At 35.9% G+C, this 27,495-nt stretch overlaps 1 protein-coding gene across 1 annotated transcript in view; it reads left to right on the top strand.

Moving 5' to 3' along the window:
• SHCBP1L (SHC binding and spindle associated 1 like) overlaps positions 1–25,624 on the top strand; it is a 36,522-nt gene extending 10,898 nt beyond the window's left edge. Inside the window, exons 3-10 of the mRNA XM_047076879.1 lie at positions 555–769; positions 1,738–1,824; positions 2,127–2,345; positions 11,635–11,740; positions 21,390–21,543; positions 23,428–23,678; positions 24,437–24,559; positions 25,376–25,624. Of these exons, the coding sequence (XP_046932835.1) occupies positions 555–769; positions 1,738–1,824; positions 2,127–2,345; positions 11,635–11,740; positions 21,390–21,543; positions 23,428–23,678; positions 24,437–24,559; positions 25,376–25,624 (1,404 nt within the window). The remainder of the gene's footprint in view (positions 1–554; positions 770–1,737; positions 1,825–2,126; positions 2,346–11,634; positions 11,741–21,389; positions 21,544–23,427; positions 23,679–24,436; positions 24,560–25,375) is intronic.
• Positions 25,625–27,495: the final 1,871 nt, after the last annotated feature.

Genomic DNA, 27,495 nt, shown 5'->3' with positions numbered 1-27,495 from the left:
GACAGTGCAGAGCCTGCTTAGGATTCTCTCTCTCTCTCTCTCTCTCTCTCTCTCTCTCTCTCTCTCTCTCCCCCTCCTTCCCTCCCTGCTCTCATGTACTCTCCCTCTGTCTCTCTCAAAATAAATAAAAACTAAGAGAGAGAGAAAACAAAGAAAGAAAACAAAAGGGACAAACAAAAAAACTCTCAACTATACAGAACAAACAGAACAAACAGATGGTTACCAGAGGGAAGGTGGATGGAGGGATGGGTGAAATAGGTGGAGAGGATTAACACTTATCTTGATGAGCACTGAGTGGTATATCGAATTGTTGAATCACTATATTGTACACCAGAAACTAATAGAACACTGATAACTATACTGGAACTAAAAAAATGTGGGCTTTGAAAAATTGTGTTATTTTATTTAATATTGATCTATAATGACTTTGTGTGTGTGGTTAAAGGAATCATAAAATTTAAAAAAAGAAATTTTATAAGTACATCATGTGTGAGGAAAAAATCTTTGTGGTTTGTTTTGATTTGTAACTACAGATTTTATAATATTTATCTTAGGTAATTTGTAAACCACATCAAAGCTCATCATCTTGTTTCAAAGTTACTGTATCTGTTGCTGAGCCCTTTTCTTCTAATATTGCAAATATTCCAAGGGGTTTGGTCAATGAGATTTTGGAAGAACTGGAGCACAGTGTGCCTCTCTTGGAAGTCTACCCTGTTGAAGGACAAGATCCTGATAATCATGATATTGCTTTGGCCTTGGAAGTTGTAAGGTATTTGACCTTTTTACCTCTTAACGTTAAAATTGTCATATTCAAAAAGTTAATATGTAAGTGTATAAGAACTTTATAATAGTTATTGATTTAATTTTTACTCACTGTTGAATTAAATTTGTCCATTTTTTTTAGTTTGTTTTTTTGTTTATTTATTTTTTAAGCAATCTCTACACCCAATTCTCTACACCTGAGATCAAGAGTCACGTGCTCACTGACTGAGCCAGCCAGGTGCCCCTGTCCATTTAAAATAAAAATTTTTTTTAATGTTTATTTATTTTTGAGAGGCTCCAGGTTCTGAGCTGTCAGCACCGAGCCCAACGCAGGGCTAAAACCCACAAACTGCAAGATCATGACCTGAGCCAAAGTCGGATGCTCAACCGACTGAGCCACCCAGGCCCCCAATGTCCAACTCTTTATTTTGGCTCTGGTCATGATCTCATTGTTTGGGAGTTCCAGCCCCACATTGGGCTCTGCACTGACAGTGCAGAGCCTGCTTGGGATTCTCTCTCTCTCCCTCTCTCTGCCCCTTCTCCACTTGCTCTCTCTCTCTCTCTCTCAAATTAACTTAAAAAAAATAAAATAAAAATAATGGTTTGATTTTAATATTAGTTCACTGAAAGGTTATTTAAAAATATTTTTCTGGAGCATCTGGGTGATTCAGTCAGTTAAGTGTCCAACTTTGACTCAGGTCATGATCTCATGGTTTGTGAATTCAAGCCCCAGAGCTCAGAGCCTGGAACCTGCTTTGGATTCTGTGTCTCCTCTTTCTGCCCTTCCCCTGCTCATGCTCTGTTTGTCTCTCTCTCTCTCTCTCTCTCAAAAATAAATAAAACATTTAAAAATTGTAAATATATATGTATTTTCTTAGAATTCATATAAAGAATTCTGACATGAGAATGTCTTTTTAATTCTATACATGGTATTGGCTCTTTTTGATCACTTTTTATTAATTTTATTCGTCATAGGTTTTTTTATGACTTTCTTTGGAGAGACTGGGATGATGAAGAAAGTTGTGAGAATTATACTGCTTTGATTGAAGAAAGAATTAATTTGTAAGTATAGTTAAAAACTTACTCACAGGGCGCCTGGGTGGCTCAGTCGGTTAAGCGTCTGACTTCAGCTCAGGTCAAGATCTCATGGTCCTTGAGTTCAAGCCCCATGTCGGGCTCTGTGCTGTCAGTTCAGAGCCTGGAGCCTGCATTGGATTCTGTGTCTCCCTCTCTCTCTGCCCCTCAAGCCACTCAAGCCCTGTCTCTCTCTGTCTCTCAAAAAATGAATAAAAGTTAAAAAAAAAAAAAAACTTACTCAGCACATTATATAAGATAAACATTGTAATTATGTTGATACTTTACAGGTGGTGTGATATACAAGATGGAACCATACCTGGTCCTATTGCACAACGTTTCAAAAAAACTTTGGAGAAGTATAAAAATAAACGTGTTGAACTCATCGAGTATCAGAGCAATATTAAGGAAGATCCATCTGCAGCAGAGACCGTTGAATGCTGGAAAAAATACTATGAGATAGTAATGCTGTGTGGATTATTGAAAATGTGGGAAGATTTACGCCTTCGGTAATAATTTGTTCCATTTTATTTTATTTTTATTTTTTTTTTTTCAACGTTTATTTATTTTTGGGACAGAGAGAGACAGAGCATGAACGGGGGAGGGGCAGAGAGAGAGGGAGACACAGAATCGGAAACAGGCTCCAGGCTCTGAGCCATCAGCCCAGAGCCTGACGCGGGGCTCGAACTCACGGACCGCGAGATCGTGACCTGGCTGAAGTCGGACGCTTAACCGACTGCGCCACCCAGGCGCCCCAATTTGTTCCATTTTAAACAAAAAGATGACATGGTCATTCTTTTATCATATATCATATGTTACCCTGATTGAAGTAGATTATAAAATTAGATGTCCAATTTTTGAGATAAGAACAAAGTACAACTACCAGTATTGGAAAATTATTTTTATATAACTGAATTCACTGAAATCATTGGAATTTCAGATTTAAAAAAGTATCATCAATCTAGTTCTTTCCTTATCTTTCATCTTTACCTTCTTGATTTTGGCCAGAGCCTAAGAAAAGAGGAGGCAGATCTCCACCACATATAATATGCAAAGTAAAGGAAAAGGTTGGTTAATTTGGCTGCCGCATAATTTCTTCTTTTCTAACCAACATTAAGTTGATAAGTTGTTTTTATGATAAATAAAACAATGTAGATTTAACTAACATCATTCTCCAGAGTACTTCAAAATGTATTAAAATATTTTTACATTACTATGCAGTAAAGTATATATTCCTGTCTTTGTTTTAGATACAGGGGAAATAGGAATACTTGCTTATGGTTTCAAAATTAATGGAAAATTTTGAACAGGGCCAAAGGACTTCTGACTATTTCATACTAGATTGTTAAACCCCTTCTTAATGTGTTCCACTTGTACGCATTCTTTGCCTTATGAATTTTGAGCCACATTTTACATGTCTAGCAACTAACTGTTAACCTAAATCTTTTCTTTTTGTATTTTCTTTCAAATTTGACTTATTTTTTTAATCATTAAGAATCCCATTTTAGTCCCTATTTTTAATGTTGTTATTGGGATTCCTGTGTAACAAAACCTTGGGATTACTTTGGGAAATCAATATAGGTAAGATTTTTGAAATCTAATTCTACTTATCTAGAAATCCAGATTCAACAAAAGTTGGATTTGAATACAAATTAACATCACTAGACTTTAGATTCTAATGGCAAAGGGCCACATGGGGTTCTTTCATCTTAAAAGTTATAATCACAGACAATCTAGGCCTGGGAGTGGTGGAGTGAGTTAATTGGTCAAACCCTTTCATGGATAACAATTATAAAATTTGGACAAAAATATATTAAAATATCTAGCTATTTGAAGGCACTGTAAAATGACCAAAGCAGGCAGCAGCCAGAAAAGTTTATCCTTGGAATAGGTAAGAAGTGGGGATTTGCTTTTTAGTCTGAGAGTGATCACCAGTTCTCATAGCTCTGGCAGCAAAAAATGAACTCCTACTATGACAAGGTGGCAAAGGACAGAGTTAAAGGCTGGCAAAGCAGCTAGAAATTTAGGTGGAGTATCCTGAGAGAAGAAAGTTGCAAAAGGGGTCAGATCCAGAATTTGAGCACAAACTCTGCCCAAATTCTTGACTGACCACTAAACTATGCTAGCATTAGTGGGGGAGAGAAATTTGAGAACAATGCTTTAAAAAAAAGTATGTAGTTGAATCATGGAGGTTGAAAGAACTGAACAGATATTTCAGCTGGATTTTGAGCCCAGGCAAGTTAATTGCCTGCTAGAGTACAAGACTAACAATCCTCAGAAGAACATACCACAATCCAGAGTTATGAGAATATATTTTCCAAAGTCTCCAGTGTTCAACCAAAAATTAATGGACATGCAAAGAAACCAGAAAATAGAATCCATACCCAGGAAAAAAGATAGTTAATAAAATCAGATTTTGAGTGGGCCCAGATGTTGAATTTATCAGACAAAGACTTCAAAGCAGCTATTATAAGTATGTTCTAAGAATTATAGGAAAACTTGGTGTTAATAAGTAGACAGAGAATCTCAACAGATAAATGGAAACTAGAAAAGAACCAAATATTTTCAGATGCAGCTCTGACATGTTAAGAGCTTATGAGTTAAAAACAAGAAACAAGAAAACAAGACAAAAGCTGAGGAAACTGAAAATGACTTTCTTGGACCCATAAGAAAACTGAGGTCACAGGACAAATTGCTACCATGAAATCTGGGGAGAGAAGTAAATTCAGAGTCACAACCAAGATCTGCTTACCTGGAATAGATAACTCCCTAGAGCCATAAACTGTAAGAACACTTAAATGGGTAATTTTGATAAGCTGCTGGAGGTTGAATGTGGACCAGTACGCAAGTGAGAAACTCCTGGTGGGCTGTAGTTCTTAGGGAGACACCCTACTTCTCTTGTGGTTTTGCCTCCAGGAATCTCACTAAGTTCTCAGATGAAGAGCCAAGAAAAATCCCATTATGCCCCTGGTTGGGGATGGGAAAAGTTACCATTGTGAAATACACCCAGACCACCTCCATGATGAAGACTTATTTACCAGGGGAAAAGACTTTCCCAGAGCCTTTGCCCACCTAGGGAAAGGGCATTTCCTTGACTCCAGTCCCCTCTAGCCTTCCTCTCTGGGAAGAGGGCACTTAGAAACACTTGTGAACGTCACAGTTGTGAAGGTCACAGCCCAGGGACATAGACCCACTAAAAAACTAATATTTAATCATAAGATTATAGAACACTTCCTCTCCACCTTACTTTACAACACACCAGGCCAGACTCTGGTAAAATAACAGAATTATACCTAAAAAAGTTACAAGACACAAACTTTGTCTAAAGAGGAGTTTTCAAAGGCAAAAATATGGAAACCATAGGATTTTGAAGCTTGTGATACCTACAGCTACAGCAAGCAGTTTACCTCCTGGCCAGATTAATATAAAACCTCACACTAAAAGCCTATTTACTTCAGTTTTTATTAGTCAATATATCATGCTTGGCTTTCCACAAAATATTATAAGACATGCTAAAAGGCAAGAAAAAATTAAGCCTGAAGAGAGAAAGCAAGCATCAGAACCAGACTCAGTAATGATTTTGTAATTAATCAGATGGAATTTAAAAAAAGTAATTAATATGTTAGTCTCTAATGAAAAAAGGACACAACATGCAAGAACAGATGAATAATGTAAGCATGAAATAGAAACTCTAAGAACGAATTAAAAGAAAATGCTAGAAATCAAAAACGCCGTAAATAAAAATGAAGAATACCTTTGATGGGTTTACTAATAGATGGGATGAAACTGAGGAAAGAAATCAGTGAGCTTGAAGGTATGTCAACAGAATTTTTTCATACAAATGCAAAAAGAATGAAAAAACAAAACATCCAGGTAGCGTGAGACCATTTCAAAGGGTGCAGCATATGTGTAATTGGAATACCAGAAGTGAAAAAGAGCAAGTGCAGCAGCAGAAATGTTTGAATTAATAATGGTGAATGGTTTGAATTAAATAATTTCCCAAAATTAAATGCAGACACCAAATCATAGATCCAGGAAGCTGAGAACACTGAGCAGGATAAATACCAAAAAATCTATATTATAGGCATTTCATATTTGAAGAAAACCATACATTAAAAAACTGAGGGGGAAGAGATCACCTTATCTACAGATGAATAAGAGTAAGAATTACAATGGACTTCTTATAAGAAACCATGAAAATAAGATGAGAGACGAGTTAAATATTCAAAGCATTGAAAGAAAGAACTACGAACCTAGAATTCTATATCCGGTGAAACTATTTTTCAAAAGTGAAAGGGTAATAGCTCTTGTAAACAAAAAGAAAAAAAAAAAGCCGAGGGAGTTTATCATTCTGCAAGAAAAATGAAAAGTTCTTTAGAGAGGAGAAAATTGTTAAGGGTCAGAAACTCAGATCTATGTATAGAAAGGAAGAACTTTGGAGAAAGAATAAATAAAGGTAAATTAAAATCTTTTATTTTTCTTTCTCTCAACTGATTGAAAAGATACCTGTTTAAAGTAATAGTAGTTATGATGGTATAAATAGTAGTTGGGTGATAGTAGCGTATGGATTGGTAAAATAAGTGACAGTAACATCATACCAAGGGAAGAAATGGGAATATTCTGTAAAAGGCACCTGCACTATATATGAAGTAGTTTAGTGTTATTTGAAGGTAGACTAAGATTAGTTTAAAATATATATTGCAGTCTATAAGGAAAACACTAAAAAATTTTTTTAAATAATTGATGACAATAGATGAAAGTGGAATCACAAAATGCTTAACTGTAACCAAAGGAGGCAGAAAAGGAGGGAAAAATAACAAAGAACAAATACAACAAACAAAACTATTAGAAGTATGGTAGGTATTAATTTGATTATGTCAGTAATCACTTGGTTTTTTTGTTTTTTGTTTTTCTAAATTTGCATTTAAGTTCTAGTTAGTTAACATATACTATTGGTTTCAGGAGTAGAATTTGGTGATTCATCACTTACAGAAAACACCCAGTGCTCATCATCACAAGTGTCCTCCTCAGTACACATCACCTGTTAGGCCATTCCCCACACACCTCCCTTGTATCTGTAATCACTTTAAATGCAAATGGTCTAAATACATAAAAGATAGAGATTGTCAAAGTGCATAAAAACACCAGATCCAACTATCTGTCATCTCTAAGAAACCAACCTTAAATGTAAAGGCTTAGAAATGTTAAAAGTAAAGGGTCAGAGAAAGATAACTTCATGCTAACACAACCATTAAAAAGCTGGATTACTATATTATTTTCAGACAAAGCAGACTTTGGAAAGAACCAGTTAAATTACCAGGGACAAAAAAGGGCATTGCATAATGATAAAGGGTCCAGCTCTCGAAGAAGACATAGCAATGCTTAATATGTATGTATCCAACAACAGCGCATCAAAATATGTAATGCAAAAACTGATAGAAATGCAAGACACATGGAGGGGTGCCTGGGTGGCTCAGTTATTTGAGCATCTGACTTTGGCTCAGGTCATGACCTCGAGGTCTTTGAGTTTGAGCCCCACATCGGGCTCTGTGCTGACAGCTCAGAGCCTGTAGCCTGCTTCAGATTCTGGGTCTCCCTCTTTCTCTGCCCCTCCCCCACTTGCACTCTCCTCTCTTATTTCTCAAAAAACTAAACATTAAAAAAAAAAAAGAAAGAAATGCAAGGACACAGAGAAATCCACTATTATACATGAGAAACTTTAGCATCCCTTTTTCAATAATTGATGTATCAAGCATTACAAGCAATAGAGGAGAATTCCTCAAATTGATGAATAACATCTACAAAAAACGTATAACTAACACTAATACTTAATGATGAGAAACTGGATGCTTCTCCCCTAATATTAGGAATAAGACAATGATATTTTTTCTCATTACTCCTGTTTAATATTATGCTAGAAATCCTAGATAATGCAACAGGACAAGAAACGGAAATAATAAGATACACAGATTGGGAAGGAAGAAATAAAACTCTTTGCAGGTGACATAATTGTGTACATAAAAAATCTCAAAGAATCATCATCATCATATCATCAACAACAACAAAACCCTGGAACTAATAAATGAGTATAGCAAGGTTAATATTCAAAAGTCCATTGTTTTCTTATATGCCAGTAACAAATGATTTGAAATTTTAAAAATATCATAATAGAGCCAAAAAAATGAAATACTTAGGTACAGATCAGACACAGATCTAATAAAATATATATAGGATCTATATGTGGAAAAACTACAAAACTTATGATGACAGAAAAAATATAAATAAATGGGGAAATATTCTCTGTTTATGGATTGGAAGAGTCAATATTGTTTATATGTCAATTCCTTCCAAATTGATGTGTAGATTCAATGCAATCCTAATTTGCAAGCCATTTTGTAGGTATTGACTATTGCTAAAATTCATATGGAACAGCATAAAGCCTACAATAGCTAACACGGTACTGGGGAAGAATAAAGAGGGTGTATTCATATTACCCACTTTTAAGGTTCTTATAAAACTACAGTAATCAAGAAAGCCGGGTATTAGTGAAAGAATAAACATCTAGATCAATGGAACAGAATAGAGTCCATAAATAGATCCACACAAACATCGTTGATTGATCTTTGACAAAGGAGCAAAGAAAATTCAGTGGAGAAAGAATATTATTTTCAACAAATAATGCTGTATAATAATTGAACATCCATATACAAAAAGATGAACCTAAACACAGGCCTTACATCTTCACGAAAATTAACTCAAAGTGACCTGTAGACCTAACTGTAAAATAAAACTGTAAGACTTTTAGAAGAAAACATAGAAGAAAACGTAGGTGAACTTGGGTTCGCAATGAGTTCTTAGATAAAACACTGACAGTATGATCTGTGGGAGAAAAAAATTGAGAAATTGGACTGTATTAAAATTAAAAACACTGTGTGAAAGACTGTTAAGAGAATTAAAGACAAGCCAAAAATTTGAAGAAAACATTTGTAAAACACATATCTGATAAAAGACTTGTATCTAAGATATACAAAGGTCTCTTAAAATTCATCCTAACAAACAGCCCAATTAAAAATGGGACAAATATTCTGAACAAACACCTCACCAAAGAAGATATACAATTGGTTAAAAAAAAAAAGCCTATAAAAAGATGCTTGACATCATTGTCATTATGGAATTGCAAATTAAAGGAATGGGATACCATAACTTACCTATTAGAATGGTTAATATCCAAAAACAAAACAAAGTCAGAAACAAAAACCCTGACCATATCAACTGCTGGCAGGGATATGGAACAAGAACTCTCCTTTATTGTTGATTGGAATGCAAAACCAGTACAGCTTCTTTGGAAGACAGTTTGGCGGTTTCTTAAAAGCTAAATGTAGTCTAAGCATATGAACCAGCAATAGTGCTCCTAGTTGGTATTTACCCAACTGAGTTGAAAACTTACATCCACATAAAAACTTGCACAGAAATAAAAAGGATTACTAAGGAATACTCTGAGCAATTACATGCCAACAAACTGGATCACCAGACCAAATGGACAAATTCCTGAAAACATTCAATCTACCAAAACTGACTCAAGCCAAAAAAGAAAACCTGAGTGGACCTATAGCAAGTAAGGAGATTGAATTAGCAAATTAAAAACTACCCACAAAGAAAAACCAGAGACCAGATGTCTTCACTGGTGAATTCTACCAAACATTTCAAAGATTAACACCCAATTATTTACAAACTTTCAAAAAATAGAAGGGGGAACACTTACCTAACTCATTCAGTGAGGCCACTATTAGCCTGATACAAAAACTACAAAGACATCACAAGAAAAAGAAAAAAGCCCTATGGAATAATATCATTTATGAATATAGATGCAAAAATCCTCAGGAATATGCTAACAAACTGAGTCTAGCAATACATTAAAAAGATCAGACACTAAGACTAAGTGAGATTCATCCCAGGGTTGTAAGATTGGCTTAACAAATGAATAGGAATCCATATAACGCACCATATTAATAGAATAAAAAACAAAAGCCGCACCTTTTAATACGGAAAAAGAATTTGACAAAATTCAACACTTTCATCATAAAAATTCTCAAAAATCTTGGAAGAGAAGGGATCTTTCTCAACCTGTTCAAGGCCATCTATGAAAAACCTTTAAGTTAATCATAGCTAGTGGTGAAAGAATGGATGTTTCCCTCCTAAGATCAGGAAGATCTTAAGGAAAGATGACAAGGAAGAGGACAAGGATGTTTGCTCTTACTATCTCTGTTCAAATTGTACTAGAGGTTCCAGCCAGAGCAATAGGCAAGAAAAAGAAAAGCCATCCAGATTGGAAAGGAAGAAGTAATGAAATTATCTCTTATTTGCAGATGACACGATCTTCTATACAGAAAATCAAATAATGAAACACTCAGCAATATAAACAAAATGCTGATACACAAAATAATACGATGGATCGATCTCAACATGGGCTGAATGAAAAAAGCTAGACACAAAAGAGTACCTCATATATGTTTTCACTTTAAAATATCATTTAAAAACTCCCAAGAAAGGGTTTATCTAACAACAGAAAGTAGATCAGTGGTTGCCTGGGAATAGGTGTGGAGGATTGACTGCAACGATGCATGAAGGAACCTGTCAGTGTGATGGGAATGTTCTATATTGTGTTATTTTGATTGAGTTAAGTGGGTGTACACATTTGTGAAACCTCATGTCATGGTTCACTTAAAATGAGTGTCTGTTGTGTAAATTATACCTTAATAGATTTGACTTAAAAAAAAAAAACACTGATACATACTTTTGATTTTAAAACTAGGATTTACATGATAAACTACTGTATTTCTTGAACATAGGATGCTGTACTCTTTGAGCAGCTGGTGATCAGGTATATGGTGAAAAAACGTGCGAGTGGTTCTCTTTCTCAAGATCATAACCACTTGCTTAAACAGGTATAGAAATGCTGACTGGGTTTACTTTTGAAATATTCAATGAAACTTTTGAAGATGAAAAATATTGGTACAAAAGCTGCATCCCATTTGTATCCAACAATAATGTGCTTCAGAGAACCCAAAATATGACACCGAAGGAGATTAGTAAGTCTACATCTATTGGAAAAAGAGTGTCCCTTTTGGCTGATAGTAATGATAAATTATACTCACACTTTGTTTCTTTCTTTTGATGACACTTAACATGATTAAGTGATAGGAAGCGGGAATTGTAAAGAAGAGCAGAAAGAAGAGAAAGAGTGGAATTAATTAGAAGTGCTAAACAGCAAACAAACAAACAAAACCCCACAACTCAGAGAGAAGCTAGAATTGTTGTGCTGGGAGGCCACAGCCAACATACCTATGGAGGCCATATCCTTTGAAACAAAACATTCTGTTACTTGAACACAGTATCTAAACTTAGGCATGTCCTTACACATTTTTATGCCTTAGTATCGCAGACATAACCCACCTTTGCTTTGTTGTGAGTCCACAATTCAGTGGGCTATCAAAGTGCAATCAGGAAAATTTTCTACTGTATTGAAGAGTTGAGGTGACAGGTACTGATTGTAATGGGTTACATACATACATACAATCCATGAAAATGAAAAGATTTTAGAGATCAAGGGTTTAAATACTCAGTTATCTAAAAGTTAAATCGTTCAATTGCTCTCAAGTTGCTCATTGCTCTCAAAGAGTTTAAAATAGCGAAGCCTACTTCTCAAAGATGCTTGGTGCCACGTTTTATTTTCTAAGTAAGTATAGCTTGAGTTTTTTTCTGATTAATTTAATCATAAATAAATGTTTTCAACTCTAGAGTTCATGGACCTTTCTTTCCAAGAATCCTAAGGCGCAGGAAGGGAAAAAGAGACTTTGGAAAGACTATAACACATATTGTGGCAAAAGTGATAACTACTGACATGGTAAGAAATACACTTTATCTCTATTTGTTCATTTAAGTTGTAGTTGCATATAATCAGAAAAGAAGTTCTTTGAGGGTAAGGTTCTTGTCTGATATTAATGCCTTGTTCCTCCCATTACATCCACTTCAGTGATTGGCATATAATAGGTATTAAATAAATGTCAACAACTATTTACTGAATACAGACCTTGTTGCTGGGTGCTATGTTTAGTAGCTATGGGAAGGATAGGGGACAAATATGAGAAAGACTGCATTTGAGGGAGATACAACTTTGAACCAGATCCACAGTCTTGCTTCTTCATACATTTGAGAAGTTTGAATTATGGTGGAGATATGGACACGTAAGCAGGCAATTACAGTTAAACACAGAATGATAAAAGCTATGATAGGAGAATGTACAGGATGTACATAGTATAGGTATATAAGTCAAAATTAGGAATTCTGGCAATGCTAGCTGGAAGAAATAACTCAGCAGAAACCTGAAAGATGAGCATAAATTTATTGAGCCCAAGAGGGAAAAATGTTTTAAGTCTAAGAGTAAATATTTCCATCTTACCTGATGGCTCCCTAGCATTTCACAGTTCTCTCTTTGAAATATTCTTTTTTGTTGTCTTCTGTTACTATCCTGGTTTTCAGTCTCTATAGTTTTTTTTTCTTCTTCTTCTGTCCTCTAAATGCTTGGTACTTGCTTTTTTTTTTTTTTTCCACTGTATATTACCCCTAAAGTGATTTATCTGATTTCTTCCCATGACTTTGATTATATATACTGATAATATGTGTATCCATAGCCCAGATTTTTGTTTTTAGCCCCAGACATATATGTTCTAATGCCTATTGCTTATCACCACTTAATTATCTCATAAGTACATCTACTTAAATGTCCTCAATTAAATTCATGATCTTGTCCATTGGCCTGTTTGTATTCTAGAGCTCTCTAGTCCAATAAATGGCACCACCATCTATCCAGCTTCTAGTCACACTTTTCTGAGAATTATCCTAATCATATCCTTCATATACCCACTTCTGTTCTCCTTCACTAACTCAACATCCTGGTGTACACCATGTTTTTTCACAGAGCTACTCAAATCCTTCAGGTCTCAATTTAAGTATTTCCACAGAAAAAGGCTTTCTCAACCTTCCAGAATACATTACACTGCCTTTCCCATGGCACCTTGCACTTGCCCTTATCATTATGTGTTTAATACTTTTTGTGGCTGTCTATAAAATGTCTCTTTTATGGGAACATGAGCTTCTTGAGAGCAAGATGTGTTATGTTCACCATTCATCCGATCACCTAGCATGGTGTTTAGCACATGGTAGGTACATAGCAGTTTTGTTGAATTAGTAAATGAGTGCATGTTTGACAAGAGAGTGTGGTATATATGAAGAATGGAAAAAAGTCCAGCAAGGATGGTGTTTAACACCTAAGAGGAGAGTAGTGAGAGATAAAGTTGGCTTATTATACTGGTCTTGTCTACTATCATACCCATTTTTATTATTTTAAGCAAAATTTAATTTTCTTTTCATTGCTTATTACATCAGATTATTCAATAACATTAATTATTCTACCAACTATCTTTGTAAAAATCTTTATAAAAAGTAAGGTATAGATTTTGCTTCTATCTCCAGCCTCACTTTATCATATTTATTTTTACTTATCTTTTTTTTAATGTTTGTTTATTTTTGAGGGGAGGGGTAGAGAGAGGGGGACCAAAGTGGTCTCTGTGCTGACAGCAGAGCCCAGTGTGGGGCTCGAACTCACAAACGGTAAGATCATGACCTTAGCTAAAGTCAGACACTTACCCGACTGAGCCACTCAGGCGCCCCCTTTTTTTTTTGTTTTTAAATCTGTTTCTGGCTTTATTTTCCTATATGAGAGTCAGAAATTTCTTTTTTATCTTGTGGTTTGCAACCCTGTCTTCATTTGTGTAAGTAAATATCCATGAATTTTGCAGACCTGGATAATTATCGTGAGGAAGACTCCTCTGAGATGGCAGCATCATCAACTTCCACTTTGCTTAGATCTTTTGTTTTAGATGTACTGTTGAGGTGGACAACATCTTTTAATCTGATAGTCATCAGAGCTATGTACATAACCTTTAATTTAACCTTCTTAACTTTGAGGATTCTTTACTCAAAGTTCTTCCTGCTCTGTGTTCTCTTCTTAAACAGTTTTATCCATGCTTCACCATTTCTATGTTGGTGATCTTCACAAGTACTATAGTAAAAAGACATAGACTTTGTAGTCAGAGAGCCCAGGGTTTAAAGTGGCCTTTCTGAAACCACGTAATAACTATGTAATTTTGGGCAAGCTGCCTAACTTCTGAGCCCCAATTTCCTTATTTGCAGAGTGCTTTAAAAAGAGAGGTAAATGGCAAGATTTCATTCTTTTTGTGGCTGAATAATACTCCATTATATATATGAACACACCAAGCATTTAGACAGCCAAGCCAACACTTGAGTTGCTTCCGTAATGTGGCTGTTGTAAACAATGCTGCTATAAACATAGGAAGGAGATAGTTTAATGCTAGATGAAATAAATCAAAGACAAATACCATATGATTTCACTCATGTGAAATTTAAGAAACAAAACAAATGAGCAAAGGGTAAAAAAAGAGAAGGACAAATCAAGAAACAGACTCTTAATTATAGAGAACAAACTGATGGTTACCAGGGGGGAAGTGGGTGAGGGGTTGGGTGAACTAGGTGATGGGGATGAAGGAGGGCACTTGTGATGAGCACCGGGTGTTGTATGGAAGTGTTGAATCATTATATTGTGCAACTAAAACTAATATTACACTTTATGTTAACTAACTTGAATTTAATAAAAACTTAAAAAGCCCCCGAAAATAGGGAGAGAGAGGTCAAAACTGTATATTATGATGATGAAGACCATGGGCTCTGAAGCCAGACTTTGTGGATTCAGACTCTGGCTTTGCCACTTACTAGTTATGTGATTTTCAACAAGTTACTTACCCATCTGTGCTTTAGTTCCTCATTTATAAAGTGTTTGTGTTTCTTATTTATATTTTATATGTGAAGATTAAATGAATTCATATTTGTAATATGTTTAGAATATGCCCAGTACATAGTAAGTACTCAATAAATGTTAGTAGTAAACTACCACCACTATCTTATAGGAGTTCTTGAGGATGATATGTTACATATAAACCTAGTAGTACCTGGCACACAGTGATTTCTCAGTAACTTTATTATTTTTTCTCTTTCCTTTCTTGCTTGTATTCTCTGCTGACCAACATCACTACATGTCCTTGTAAGCATCTTTACCTGGATGTCTTGGCAACATACAGCAGTTCTATTGAACTTAATTGTCTTTTGAACACAGCCCATCCCTAGTCCTTCTGTATTCTTTATTCACTTACTGTCATAAATATCCTTTTAGTCAACCAAATTAAATATGAGTCCTTACCTCTTCGCTTATTCTCCAAGTTCTCAAATTGTGATGACTGTCTTTAGGTTTAGAACACTCTGGCTTTTCTTTCTTTCTTTTTTTAAGATGTTATTTTTATTTTAATTTTTTTTTTTTACATTTAAATTTAAGTTAGTTAACATCCAGTGTAGTATTGGTTTCAGGAGTAGAACCCAGTGATTCATCACTTACATATAACACCCAGTGCTCATCCCAACAAGTGGCCTCCTTATTGCCCATCACCCATTTAGCCCATCTCCCCACCCACCTCCCCTCCAGCCACCCTCAGTTTGTTTTCCTTATTTAAGAGTCTCTTATGGTTTGTCTCCCTCTCTGTTTGTATCTTATTTTTCCTTCCCTTCCCCTGTGTTCATCTATAGTGTTTCTTAAATTCCACATATGCGATGAGTGAAATCATATGATATTTCTCTTTCTCTGACTGGCTTATTTCGCTTAGCATAATACAATGTAGTTCCATCCACATTGTTGCAAATGGCAAGATTTCATTCTTTGTTGCTGAGTAATAATCCATTGTGTATATATATATATATATACTACATCTTCTTTATCCATTCGTCAGTCGGTGGACATTTGGGCTCTTTCCATACACTCTGGCTTTTCAATCATTCCTGGCAAAAATAAGTACTTGTCCCAGTGCCTAAACTAAATATTAGCCATTCTTCCAGATCTAGGAGAAAGAGAGGTATCCCATTCCAAATTGTCTTTTCAAGACCCTGAATAGCCAAAGTAGTATTCAAAAAGCAAAGCAAAGCAGGAGGCTTTGGTGCATTTGTTGGTATAGAGTTATTCATATTTTCTTATAATGCTTTTTATTTCTGTAAAGTCAGTAATAATGTCCCCACTTTCATTTCTGGCTTATTTCTGTTTTTATCCCTCTTCTTTTAGTCAGTTTAGCTGAAGGTTTGTCAATTTTGTTGAGCTTTTCAAAGAATCAATTTTGGATTTTATTAATCCTACTGTTTTTTGGTTCTCCATTTCATTTACCTCTTCTCTAATCTTTATTTCCTTTCTTCTGTTGGCTTTGAATTTAAATTGTTCTTTTCCTAGTTCCTTAAGATGTTAAGTTAGGTTGTTAATTTGAGATCTTGTTTAATGTAGGTACTTATTGCCATAAATTTCACTCTGAACTCTGCTTTCAGCATCCCATAAATTTTGGTATGTTGTGTTTTTGTTTTCATTCATCTCAAAGCATTTTCTAATTTACCTTGGGTTTTCTTCCCTGACCCATTGGTTGTCTAAAGGTGTGTTGTTTTATTTCTACATGTTTGTTAATTTTCCAGTTTTCCTGATGTTATCAATATCTCACTTAATTTCGTGTGGTCAGAGAAGATAGTTATTGAGACTTGCTTTGTGGCTTAATGTATGGTGTATCTGGAGAATGTTATATGTGCACTTAAGGAAAAGTATGTATTCTTCTGTGTTGGGTTCTGTATATATGTTTAGGTCTATATATATGTGTGTCAGGTCTACCTAGGTTACAGTGTTAAATCTTCTACTTTCTTATTGACCTTCTATCTAGATGTTCTAATCATTATCATAAGAGGAGTATGGAAGTCTCCCAACTATTGCTCCCTTTAATTCTGTTAGTGTTTACTTCATATATGTTGGGGTCTTCATTGTTTGGTATATATATGCTTATTACATATTCTTGATGAATTAAAAATTTTTGTCAATAAATAATGTCCCTTTTAGTCTTTGGTAACAGTTTTTGGTTTAAAGACTATTTTGTTTAATATTAGTATAACCACCATAGTTCTCCTTTGTTTACTATTTGTATGGAATACCTTTTTCTATCCTCTCAGTATTAATCTGTTTATATCCTTGGATATAGTAATTCCCTTGTAGAGATAATATAGTTGGATCCTATTTTTTTTTTAAATGTCTATTTATTTATTTGGGGTGGGGAGAGAATGCAAGCTGGGAGGGGCAGAGAGAGAGAGAGAGAGAGAGAGAGAGAGAGAGAGAATCTCAAGCAGAGTCTGTGCCACCAACACAGAGCCCAACACAGGGCTCAAACTCACAAACCATGAGATCATGACCTGAGCCAAAACCAAGAGTCAGATTTTTTTTTTCCTTTTTAATGTTTATTTTTGCCAGAGTGACAGAGTGCAAATGGGGAAGAGGCAGAGAGAGGGAGACAGAATCCAAAGCAGGCTCCAGGCTCTGAGCTGTCAGCACAGAGCCCGACACAGGGTTCGAACCCACAAACTGTAAGATATGACGAGAGCTGAAGTCAGATGCTCAACTGACTGAGCCACCCAAGAGTCAGATTCTTAACCAACTCAGCTACCCAGGCACCCCTGGGTCATATTTCTTTATCTATTCTACCAGTCTCTGTCTTTTAATTGGTAATCTTAACCTATTTACATCTGAAGTGACTACTGAAGTGACTACTCAGGTAGCCAAAGACCTGACAGAGATTTCCATAAACACCTACAGCTAAAACACAAAAACAAAACCAAAAATCTCTCCCAGTGTGCAGATTAGCTCTGAGCTAAGGGACTCTTTCAAAGCTAAGCCAGACTGCTTACAACTCTGCCTTGGCTTTTACCACTTGCTTGCACAGGCCCAGTGATCAGTGGGAAGAAAAGCACAAGGTCCTTTCAGATCTCTTCTGAGCATATATCCAGCCCTGGGCATGTGCATTTCACTTTGGATTTCCTAGTGTATGAGGCAGCTCTTTCCCCCCAAAAAAATCTTCCTCCTCAACGTCCTCCTGTGCAGACTTTTCCTTGCCCCTTCCTCTGTCCTTTGCCACAGACAGCTATAAGTAGAGTGCATCTTAAATGCTTTCATCAGATGATGCCTATAAAGCCGCTCATTCCTGAAGGGGGTGTGAAACAAAAATCAGCTTTGTCAGTCCCTCCTGAGATACTGACAGGTCAAAACACAGCCACACTATTTTTTTTAAGAAAAAGCTCCATACTGCCTTCACCCCATGCCTGCTCCAGCAAGCCACAGAAACATAGGCTGTTGTCTCCACTGCCAGGCTGGAGAATAGGAGACGGTAGGCAGGTAAGCAAAAACACAGCACCTTTTTACCAAATTTTAACAGCCTCTTCATTAAGCACTCCTTTGGTTGCCGTGTTTGGTTAGGTTCCAGGATTGCAAAAATGTTGATTCTTTTTTTTCCCCCCCAACTTAATATTTGCTTCAGTGTAAAATCCAGTTTTTGGAGCTCTTTATTCCATCATTTCTATGACATCACCTCTCTTTTATATCTTTCTCTCTACTATTTCCTTCCTAAATGCATTGAGGCATATTCAATTGTGTTTTTTTTTTAATAACAAAACAATATGTATCCTAAATACCACATCTCTATCTCTTCTTCTTTTTTTTTTTTTTAATTTTTTTTTTCAACGTTTTTTATTTATTTTGGGACAGAGAGAGACAGAGCATGAACGGGGGAGGGGCAGAGAGAGAGGGAGACACAGAATCGGAAACAGGCTCCAGGCTCCGAGCCATCAGCCCAGAGCCTGACGCGGGGCTCGAACTCACGGACCGCGAGATCGTGACCTGGCTGAAGTCGGACGCTTAACCGGACTCCAGGCGCCCCTCTATCTCTTCTTTTGCAGAGCAAAATTTCTTGAAGTACTTATCTGCACTTGTCTCTACTTCTTTCACCTTCATGCCTCTACTCAGTGTGATCTTATTTCTGCCTCCAGGATATCAGTGCATATGCTCTTGTGGTCAATGTGGGACGAAGCTGTGGCTAAATTCAGTAAGCACAACTCAAGGATTACCACCTTATTTAACCTTTCAGCATTTGACATGATCAACTACCTCTTTTCATGACATCTTGGTCTCCCGATTTTCTCTCTACCTCTTTGGCTACTCCTCAGTTTTGAGATCTTCTTTTGTTTCTCCCTATTCTTTAATTTTTTTTTTTAAAGTTTATTCATTTAAGCAATCTCTACGCCAAATGTGGGGCTCAAACTCACAACCCCAAGATCAAGAGCCACATATTCTACTGACTGAGCTAGCCTATTCTTTAAACGTTTCTCAGTGTTCTGTCCTGGAGTGCTATCTTTCTTCTTTATGTAGTCTTGTAGCTAATCTTAGCCATTCCTATGCTCAAATTATATGTAAATAACTCCAAGATCTTTCTACCTAGTCACATCTCAGTCCTATATTCTAGACTTTTATATGCATAGTCTACGGCATAGTTCTACTTACTGACTCCCAGTACTTCAAATTAACTGGCACCAAAACTAAATTATCTTCCCCATCAAACTTTTCTCTCTTGTGTTTCCTATTTTTATGAAAAAAATAAATTAAAGAGATGGAATCTAGAGTTCTTCCAAAATAGTTACAGAGGTAATCCTTGTACTCTCTGCCACCAAAGTTTTTAGAATACATGCACAAATGAGTATACTGGTTTGTTGATTTAGTAAAGATTATGAGTTTCATATGTATCTGGAAAAAATATTCACTCATGCTTACCAAAGGATTTTTGCCTATTAAACTGGCAAATATTTTATAAGTGTAAAAGATACCCCATGCTGATGAGTTTGTAGCAAAATGAGTTCTCAAACTAAATCTTATTTTTTTTCAAACGAAATTTTAATTAATTAAACTTTCTGGAGGGCAATTTATCAAAATGTATCCAAGATGCTTGAAATCTTTTATAATTAAATTATGATAAATTGTGATATGCCCATATGATGCATTATTATGTAATCATTAAAAATTTGGCTTTCAGGGGCACCTGGGTGGTTCAGTTGGTTAAGCGTCTGACTTGATCTCAGCTCAGGCCTTGATCTCAGGGTTGTGAATTCAAGCACCACATCGGGCTCCACACTGGGCATGAAGCCTACTTTAAATTAAAAAAATTAGGCTTTGAAAAAATATTTTAAGACATGGGAAAATATGTTGTAATGAAAAGTCAGGATTCAAAGCCATGTACATGTATGGTATGGCATGTTAGTATTATGAATAAATGAATACATTTATGAAATACATTTTATTTAGGTTAAAATTTCAATTTTTGTTATGCTTTCACTTGTTTTTTGTAAGTTCCACTTTTATAAGAAAAAAGATATATGAATGGTAATGCCATTAATATTGGGAAAAAAAGAATAGGCTTCTTCAGAATATATTTTTAGTTTTCAAATTTTATTTCTAAAGTACCTCACTTTTTTTTTTTTAAAGTTTTTATTTATTTTTGAGATAGAGAGATACAGAGCATGAGCAGGGGAGGGGCAGAGAGAGAGAGGGAGACACAGAATCTGAAGCAGGCTCCAGGCTCTGAGCTGTCGGCACAGAGCCTGATGCGGGGCTTGAACTCACAGACTGTGAGATCATGACCTGAGCTGAAGTCAGACGCTTAACTAAATGAGCCACCCAGGTGCCCCTAAAGTACCTCACTCTTAATGGCACTAATAAAGAAGTTCTCTCTTTTTTCTACTATCAGTGCAAATTCTTGGCACCTTTTATTTTTAGTTTTAGAATATTTAATATATAAAGTCTTGTTGATTTTCCAAAATTGTAGGATTAGTTTGAGTTAAAGAAAATAAAGTAGCATATTAGAAAGAGATCTGGTGTCATAAAGACCTGAATCTAAAGCTTAGTTTAACCACTCACTCACTCTGTGTCCTTGGGCAAATCATTTAATCTCACTGAGTTTCAATTTCCTTCACCTGATAAGGGAAGAATAATACTTTACCTCAAATAACTGTTGTGAGGCATAGGAGGTAACATGTTAAGCTCAAAATATGACTTCTGGCACACAGTATTTAAAGGCTGTAAAATTATTAGTGATTGTAAAGAAAATCTCATTTCATCATTCCCTTAATTGATGGACTAATACTTTGAACATTTAATGAACATAAAGACAGAGTATTTACAGTATATTACAGTGTAATATACACAATAAGTCTTTGAGAAAAGCACATTACCAATAAGTTAACTGATTAAAATGACCTGCTTTCTGGGCAGTCGGTTGAGCATCCAACTTCGTCTCAGGTCATGATCCCACAGTTCGTGGCTTCGATCCCCGTGTCGGGCTCTGTGCTGACAGCAGAGCCTGGAGCCTGCTTTGGATTCTGTGTCTCCCTCTCTCTTTGCCCTTCACACTCCCCCCTCTGCCCCAGCACTCTGTCTCTCAAAAAAAAAAAAATTAAAAAAAAATTTTTTTAATAAAATGACCTGTTTTCAATTTAATTCATTGTTAAAGAGTGTACTGTTTTCTTCTTTTCAGGTAAAGGACTTATCTTCAGACACACTTCTCCAACAGCATGATGATTTGGATTTGGCTTTGGATAGTTGTTACAGTGGAGATACAGTAGTTATTTTTCCAGGAGAATATCAAGCTGTAAATCTTGCTTTATTGACTGATGACATCATTATAAAGGGTTAGCAGGGCATCCTTTACAGTCTTTTTATAGCAACGTATACTGGAAAAATTGTATAAGCATGGGTTAATCAAATTATTGGAAATTGTTAAAGAGTTTATGTAACACAAAAATCCCTTATGTGCCCTTTCACAATTAAGATTTTCTCATCTGTTCATGAGTATATTGCCTGTACAGATGACATTATTTGGGCATAATGTACCAGAGCAAAACAATGAGACTACTTCTTCCCCTGATAATGTAGCACTACACGCACAGAGTCTAAAAAAGATCAAAACCAGAAAAAAACAAAAAACCTGTTTGTAATATTTTCTATTTGCTCCATCTATATTTTTACTCAAACTAGTTTTTCTGTCTGTATTGCACTTCTTATGACTTTAGTAGGAAAACCCAATGTAAGGCTATATTAAAATATACTCAGCATTTTCTCAGAAAGGTTAGTTCACATGCAGACTTGCTGAAATAGAAGAATAGAATTTACTGCGGCACCTGAGTGGCTCAGTTGTTTAAGTGTGCAACTTCAGCTCAGGTCACGATCTTGTAGTCCGTGAGTTCAAGCCTGCATCAGGCTCTGTGCTGACAGATCAGGTTGGAGCCTGGAATCTGCTTCGGATTCTGTGTCTCCCTCTCTCTGCTCCTCCCCTGCTTGCACTCCGTCTCTCTTTCTCTCTCTCAAAAAATAAACATTGAAAAACAAGATCTTAAAAGAAGAGTAGAATTTACTAAATTTCATTCAGGTTCTGAACCTATTTAGTAACTTTAATTCTGCCCTTTAACATTGAAGTAAGGATATTCCTACTGTGTGGCCAAAAGAAAAGAATGAGGTGACTTAAGCTTTGCCTATCAGTTCAAAAATTGAGCAAGGGTGCCTGGGTGGCTCAGATGGTTGAGCAAGTGACTTTTTTTTTTTTTTCAACGTTTATTTATTTTTGGGACAGAGAGAGACAGAGCATGAACGGGCGAGGGGCAGAGAGAGAGGGGGACACAGAATCGGAAACAGGCTCCAGGCTCTGAGCCATCAGCCCAGAGCCTGACGCGGGGCTCGAACTCACGGACCGTGAGATCGTGACCTGGCTGAAGTCGGACGCTTAACCGACTGCGCCACCCAGGCGCCCCGCAAGTGACTCTTAATTTCAGCTCAGGTCATGACCTCATGGTCATGAGATTGAGCTCTGCATCAGTCTCTGCACTGAGCTTCGTGAAGCCTGCTTGGGACTCGCCCTCCCTCTTTGCCCCTCTCCCCTGCTTGTCTCTCAAAATAAACTTTTTAAAAATCTGAGCAAAAATTTCACTAGAACTTGATGACTGTACCCAGTAATATTTTGGGTAATAAGGAACATATTTTTAATTTTTAAAACTTATAGTCTTCTTGAAGATTCAACCCCTTCTTTTTGGATTGATGTTAAATGTAGATGATTGCTTTGACTACCCTAGATCAAAATTGTGGGCATGACTGCATTAATCTTATAACCTAATTCACGAATCTCTGCCAGTCTTTTTTAGTTATGGTAATTTATTATGGCTTTAAAACCAGGTTATGGTAAGATAGCTTTCATATCTTAGATATTTTGTAAATGACTGCTGATTATGTAATGGGAAATTTCGGAAAATATATTATGGAATGTGTATATTGAATAAATACCATCGGTACATTTCTATTGATTATAAACCAATATTCTCCCATCATGGCATCAAAATATGGACAAAAAGATTACATTATAGTTAAGTATCTTATTAGTTAACAACCTGATACTTACATACATATTGTTTATTAAAAATACATGAAAAGAAAAACTTAGTAATAGCAAGTATTACCGAATGACTAAAGGACTTTAAACTTTGGGATCACTGATTTAACTATGTGTTTTTGTCTCTATGAATCAGGAGTTGGAAAAAGAGAGGAAATTATGATTACGTCTGAGCCTTCTCATGACAGTTTCGTGGTGTCTAAAGCTGATAACGTGAAGCTAATGCATCTATCTTTGATACAACAAGGCACAGTTGATGGTATTGTGGTGGTGGAGTCTGGTCACATGACTCTAGAAAACTGTGTGTTAAAATGTGAAGGAACAGGAGTGTGTGTTCTGACAGGAGCTGCTTTGACAATCACAGACAGTGAAATAACTGGTGCCCAGGTAGTCCATTTTATAAAAACAGCTTTATGTTGACAATAGATAACTGAGTGTCTTAGTGTGCAAAGGATAGTAATTACTTCATCCCTGAATTGAGTTCTAATCAAGCTTAGAAACTGATAAAATCAGGACAAGTACAGAGCATCATAGTACATATAGGGAAAGCAAACTGCCTAAATCCAAAGTAAGCAATTATTAGCTTTAAGTGTGATTCTTTAAAAATCTAGGAATTGGTGGCTGTAAAACAGATCATGGGTCAGTTTTTTAACCGTTTACTTAAAAAGTCTTCAAATAACAATCACAAAGCTCATTAAAGGACTGGAAAGTTGAACAAGATTAAATAAAGGAAGGGTAAAAATAATAGGACCCTTTTATAGAATGACTTAATTTTCACTAACTTTCAGCAGCATTGAGGGATTTAGAGTATATAAAAGTAAAATTTTATAACACTGGAAAGAATTGCTTGAAGAGATTTTTGGCTCCCTTCTCGAGGCTTCATTTGGGTGGGAGAGCAATGTGACTCAATGAGACTAGTGACCTCAACCCTCCTTCTAGGCCCAATGATCTTCTAACAGTACTAGTTTTCAACGTTTCTAACATTATCTCTACAATAAATCATTACACACACAAACTATCATATACTTTTCTGTAACTTAGTGTGTTGAGAGTGCTGACATAGAATTACGATTTTCAAATCTGAAGATAATTTTGGAGAGGTATATGTGTGTTTTGAGATTGTTTTATTTGCTTTTCATTTACAGGGTGCTGGTGTTGAACTGTATCCTGGGAGCACAGCCATTTTGGAAAGGAATGAAATTCATCACTGTAATAACCTCAGAACCAGTGATAATTCAAAAAGCACCTTAGGTGGAGTTAATATGAAGGTATTATCATATTTCATAGTATAGAATTGTTGTAAGAATTATAGTTATCACAAAGATACCAAAATACTACTTCTAGACAAAGTTTAGTTTAAATGTTATCATCGATTTGGAAAAGAATAGAGATAATTAAAAATATGGCTTAAATGATGGCTGATATAAAACAATTTTAGTTTATAATGTAATAATTTCAACTTAGATTCTTAGCAGATAACTTTGATAAAGCAGAACGCTTTTATAAAAATGTTTTAGATTTTTCATTGGGCAGATCTGTAATGTTTTAGAAAGTAAAGCAAATAAAAAAATAATAAATATATTAAGAAATACTTAAATCTTACTTCCAGAGTTTGTAAAAATAATTTAAGCTAGCCAATTAAAACATTAATAGCAGTAATTTATAAGTGAAAAGCCTTCCCATTCCTTTCTACTTTCACAAATTCTACCTGTCTAGGTCCCTCTCTAGACTTATGTAGTTAATGAAGCTTTTCCTTAGAACTCTAGTTTACATATAATATTTCAAATTATTTTTATATTACTTGAAAATTTATCATTTTCTATACCTGAAATCATTTTCATATTTATATTAAAAGCTTCATGAGATACTGCATAAACTAAACTGAAAACTTCATTTAGTAATTCTGCAGTAAATATTTTTGTAGTTAATGTTACATTAATTAGTCTGAAGAAAATATCACTTGCTCAAAACTGAGATTCAGTTGTTTTAAAGACACGTGTAAACCCAAGAATTAATTCTAGAGTTCATATATTTTATTTTTATAGAAATTATTGAAAAACTCCTTTCCTTGAATAATTTAACAGGTTCTTCCAACACCAAAACTGAAGATGACTAATAATCATATTTACAATAACAATGGCTATGGTGTAAGCATTCTTCAACCAACTGAACAATTTTTTATCGTAGCAGAAGCCTTCAACAAAGGGGCAGCTTCGGGGGATAAAAAAGACGACAGTATGCTCTCCAGGGTAATGCAGAATCTGAACCTGGAGATGAGTAACAATAAAATAGAAGCAAACTTGAAGGGGGATATCAGAATAGTCACAAGTTAAAGCATCTGGATTTATGTTAACGGTTTATATTTCAGATATTTGTTTAGTAAATCTCATATCCCACAGAAATGGTAGTTTTAAATTCAAAACCTATTTAATTAAAAATATTTAAACATCTAATGCTTTCATTGAATGATTCAACTTTTTTAAATAACAGCTTTGAGATATGATTCACACATTATAAATTCACCCTTTTAAAGTATATACTTCCACACTATTTAGTATACTTTTGATAGGTATCACCATCATCACTATTTAACTCCAAAACGAATGTGTTTTCATCTTCTTAAGAGAGCAAGAGCGCGTGCATGCGTGTGCACATGAGATGGGCAAGGGCAGAGGGAGAGGGAGAGACAGTCACAGGCTGCATGCTTGCTCGGTGCAGGAGCACGGAGCCCACGGCGCAGGGCTCCATCTCATGATCTTGAGATCACGACCTGATCCGAAATCGAGAGTTGGATGCTTAACTGAAAGAGCCACCCAGGAGCCCCTGGAGGAAACTTTTTAAATCTCTTTTGAGGAGAATTAGGATTTGTCTGCCTTTGACCCAGAAAGTTGGTTAAGATAAGTGGTAGCAGAATAATGACCTTCCCAAGGATGTCCACACCCTAATCCCCAGAAACTGTGAATACATACCTTACATGGCAAAAGGGACTCTGCACATGTGATTAAAGTTGAGGACCTTGAGATGAGGAAAGTGTCCCTAATTATCCAGGTGGGTGCAATCTAGTCACATTTGTCCTTAAAAGTGGGAGAGGGAAGCAAGAGGGTGGGTCAGCGTGGTGCAACTGGAGAGGCGAAAGAAACTGAAAACAGGAGAGGGACTCAATCCATTGTTGCCTCCTCTGAAGGTGGAGGAAGGAAGTCATAACCCAGGGAACGTAGTTGGCCACTAGAAGCTGGGAGCAGCCCACAGCTGACAACCATCCAGGAAACAAATCTCAATCCTACAACTGCAAAAAACTGCATCCTGCCAGCCAGCCACCCAAATGAGCAGGCAAACAAATCCTCCCCTGAAGCCTCCAGAAAGTTCCTGTCACCATCTTGATTTTAGCCCAGGGCGACGCATGTCAGACTTTTATCTACATAAGTGTAAGATAATAAACTGGTGTTAAACCTTTAAAGTTGTGGTCATTTGTTACATTGGAAAGGAGAGATGGGAAGGTGAAGGAGGGAGAAAACTTTGTGATCAAATTTCTTAGAAAATATAAAAAAATGCTTTCGCATGCTTTAGGGACATGAGAATAGGAGAAAAAAAAAGCAAACACACACACACACAAAAAAAACAAAAACAAAAAAACTACTCTGAAGTGAGCATAGGAAAAAAGAGAAATAGACTGGAAACCAACGGCAGCAACAGATAAAAGGCAGATGACCCGTGAGTGAGTAGCGTGCTCTTGCAAAGCTATTGCTTTTTGCTCACTCTCGATCCTGTCTTTGTCCATCACCTCTTCCTGAAGCCAAAACAAGGAAGTGGAGGAAGAGGATTAGAAAGGAAAATTCCTCCTCTTATAGCTCATTAAATTCACTATAGAAAGACTGTTCTTGTTAAAGCCTCTGTGGACAATACCTTAAATTATGTCACCCAGTTAACAAGACCTTGTGTAAAAGAATAAAAAGGCTACTGATGAAACTCAAGAATAACCTTGCCTTATTCAACTCTCAGTCTCAAGAGATCCTCTACAGCAACCGTCACCTTCACTGAGTTACAGGCAACACAAAGTAAAAGTCAAATTAAGGAAGGAAGATAAGTGTTTGAGGCTGAGTGCTTATTTCCTTTTATAAACAAAAATCCATGGTTCTTCTGCTTTGTGAAAAAGGCCATTTTTTGTATCTTAGAAAATGAAACCCCTACTTTAGAGGGAACATAA

This window comes from Lynx rufus, unplaced genomic scaffold (genome assembly GCF_022079265.1).
Source record: "Lynx rufus isolate CCGP_SWC_20201006 ecotype Redwood Valley unplaced genomic scaffold, mLynRuf1.p SCAF_15, whole genome shotgun sequence".
NCBI classification, from domain to species: Eukaryota; Metazoa; Chordata; class Mammalia; order Carnivora; family Felidae; genus Lynx; species Lynx rufus.
The sequence above is the reverse complement of the archived record's forward strand: the minus strand, read 5'-3'. Positions and strand labels throughout refer to the sequence as shown.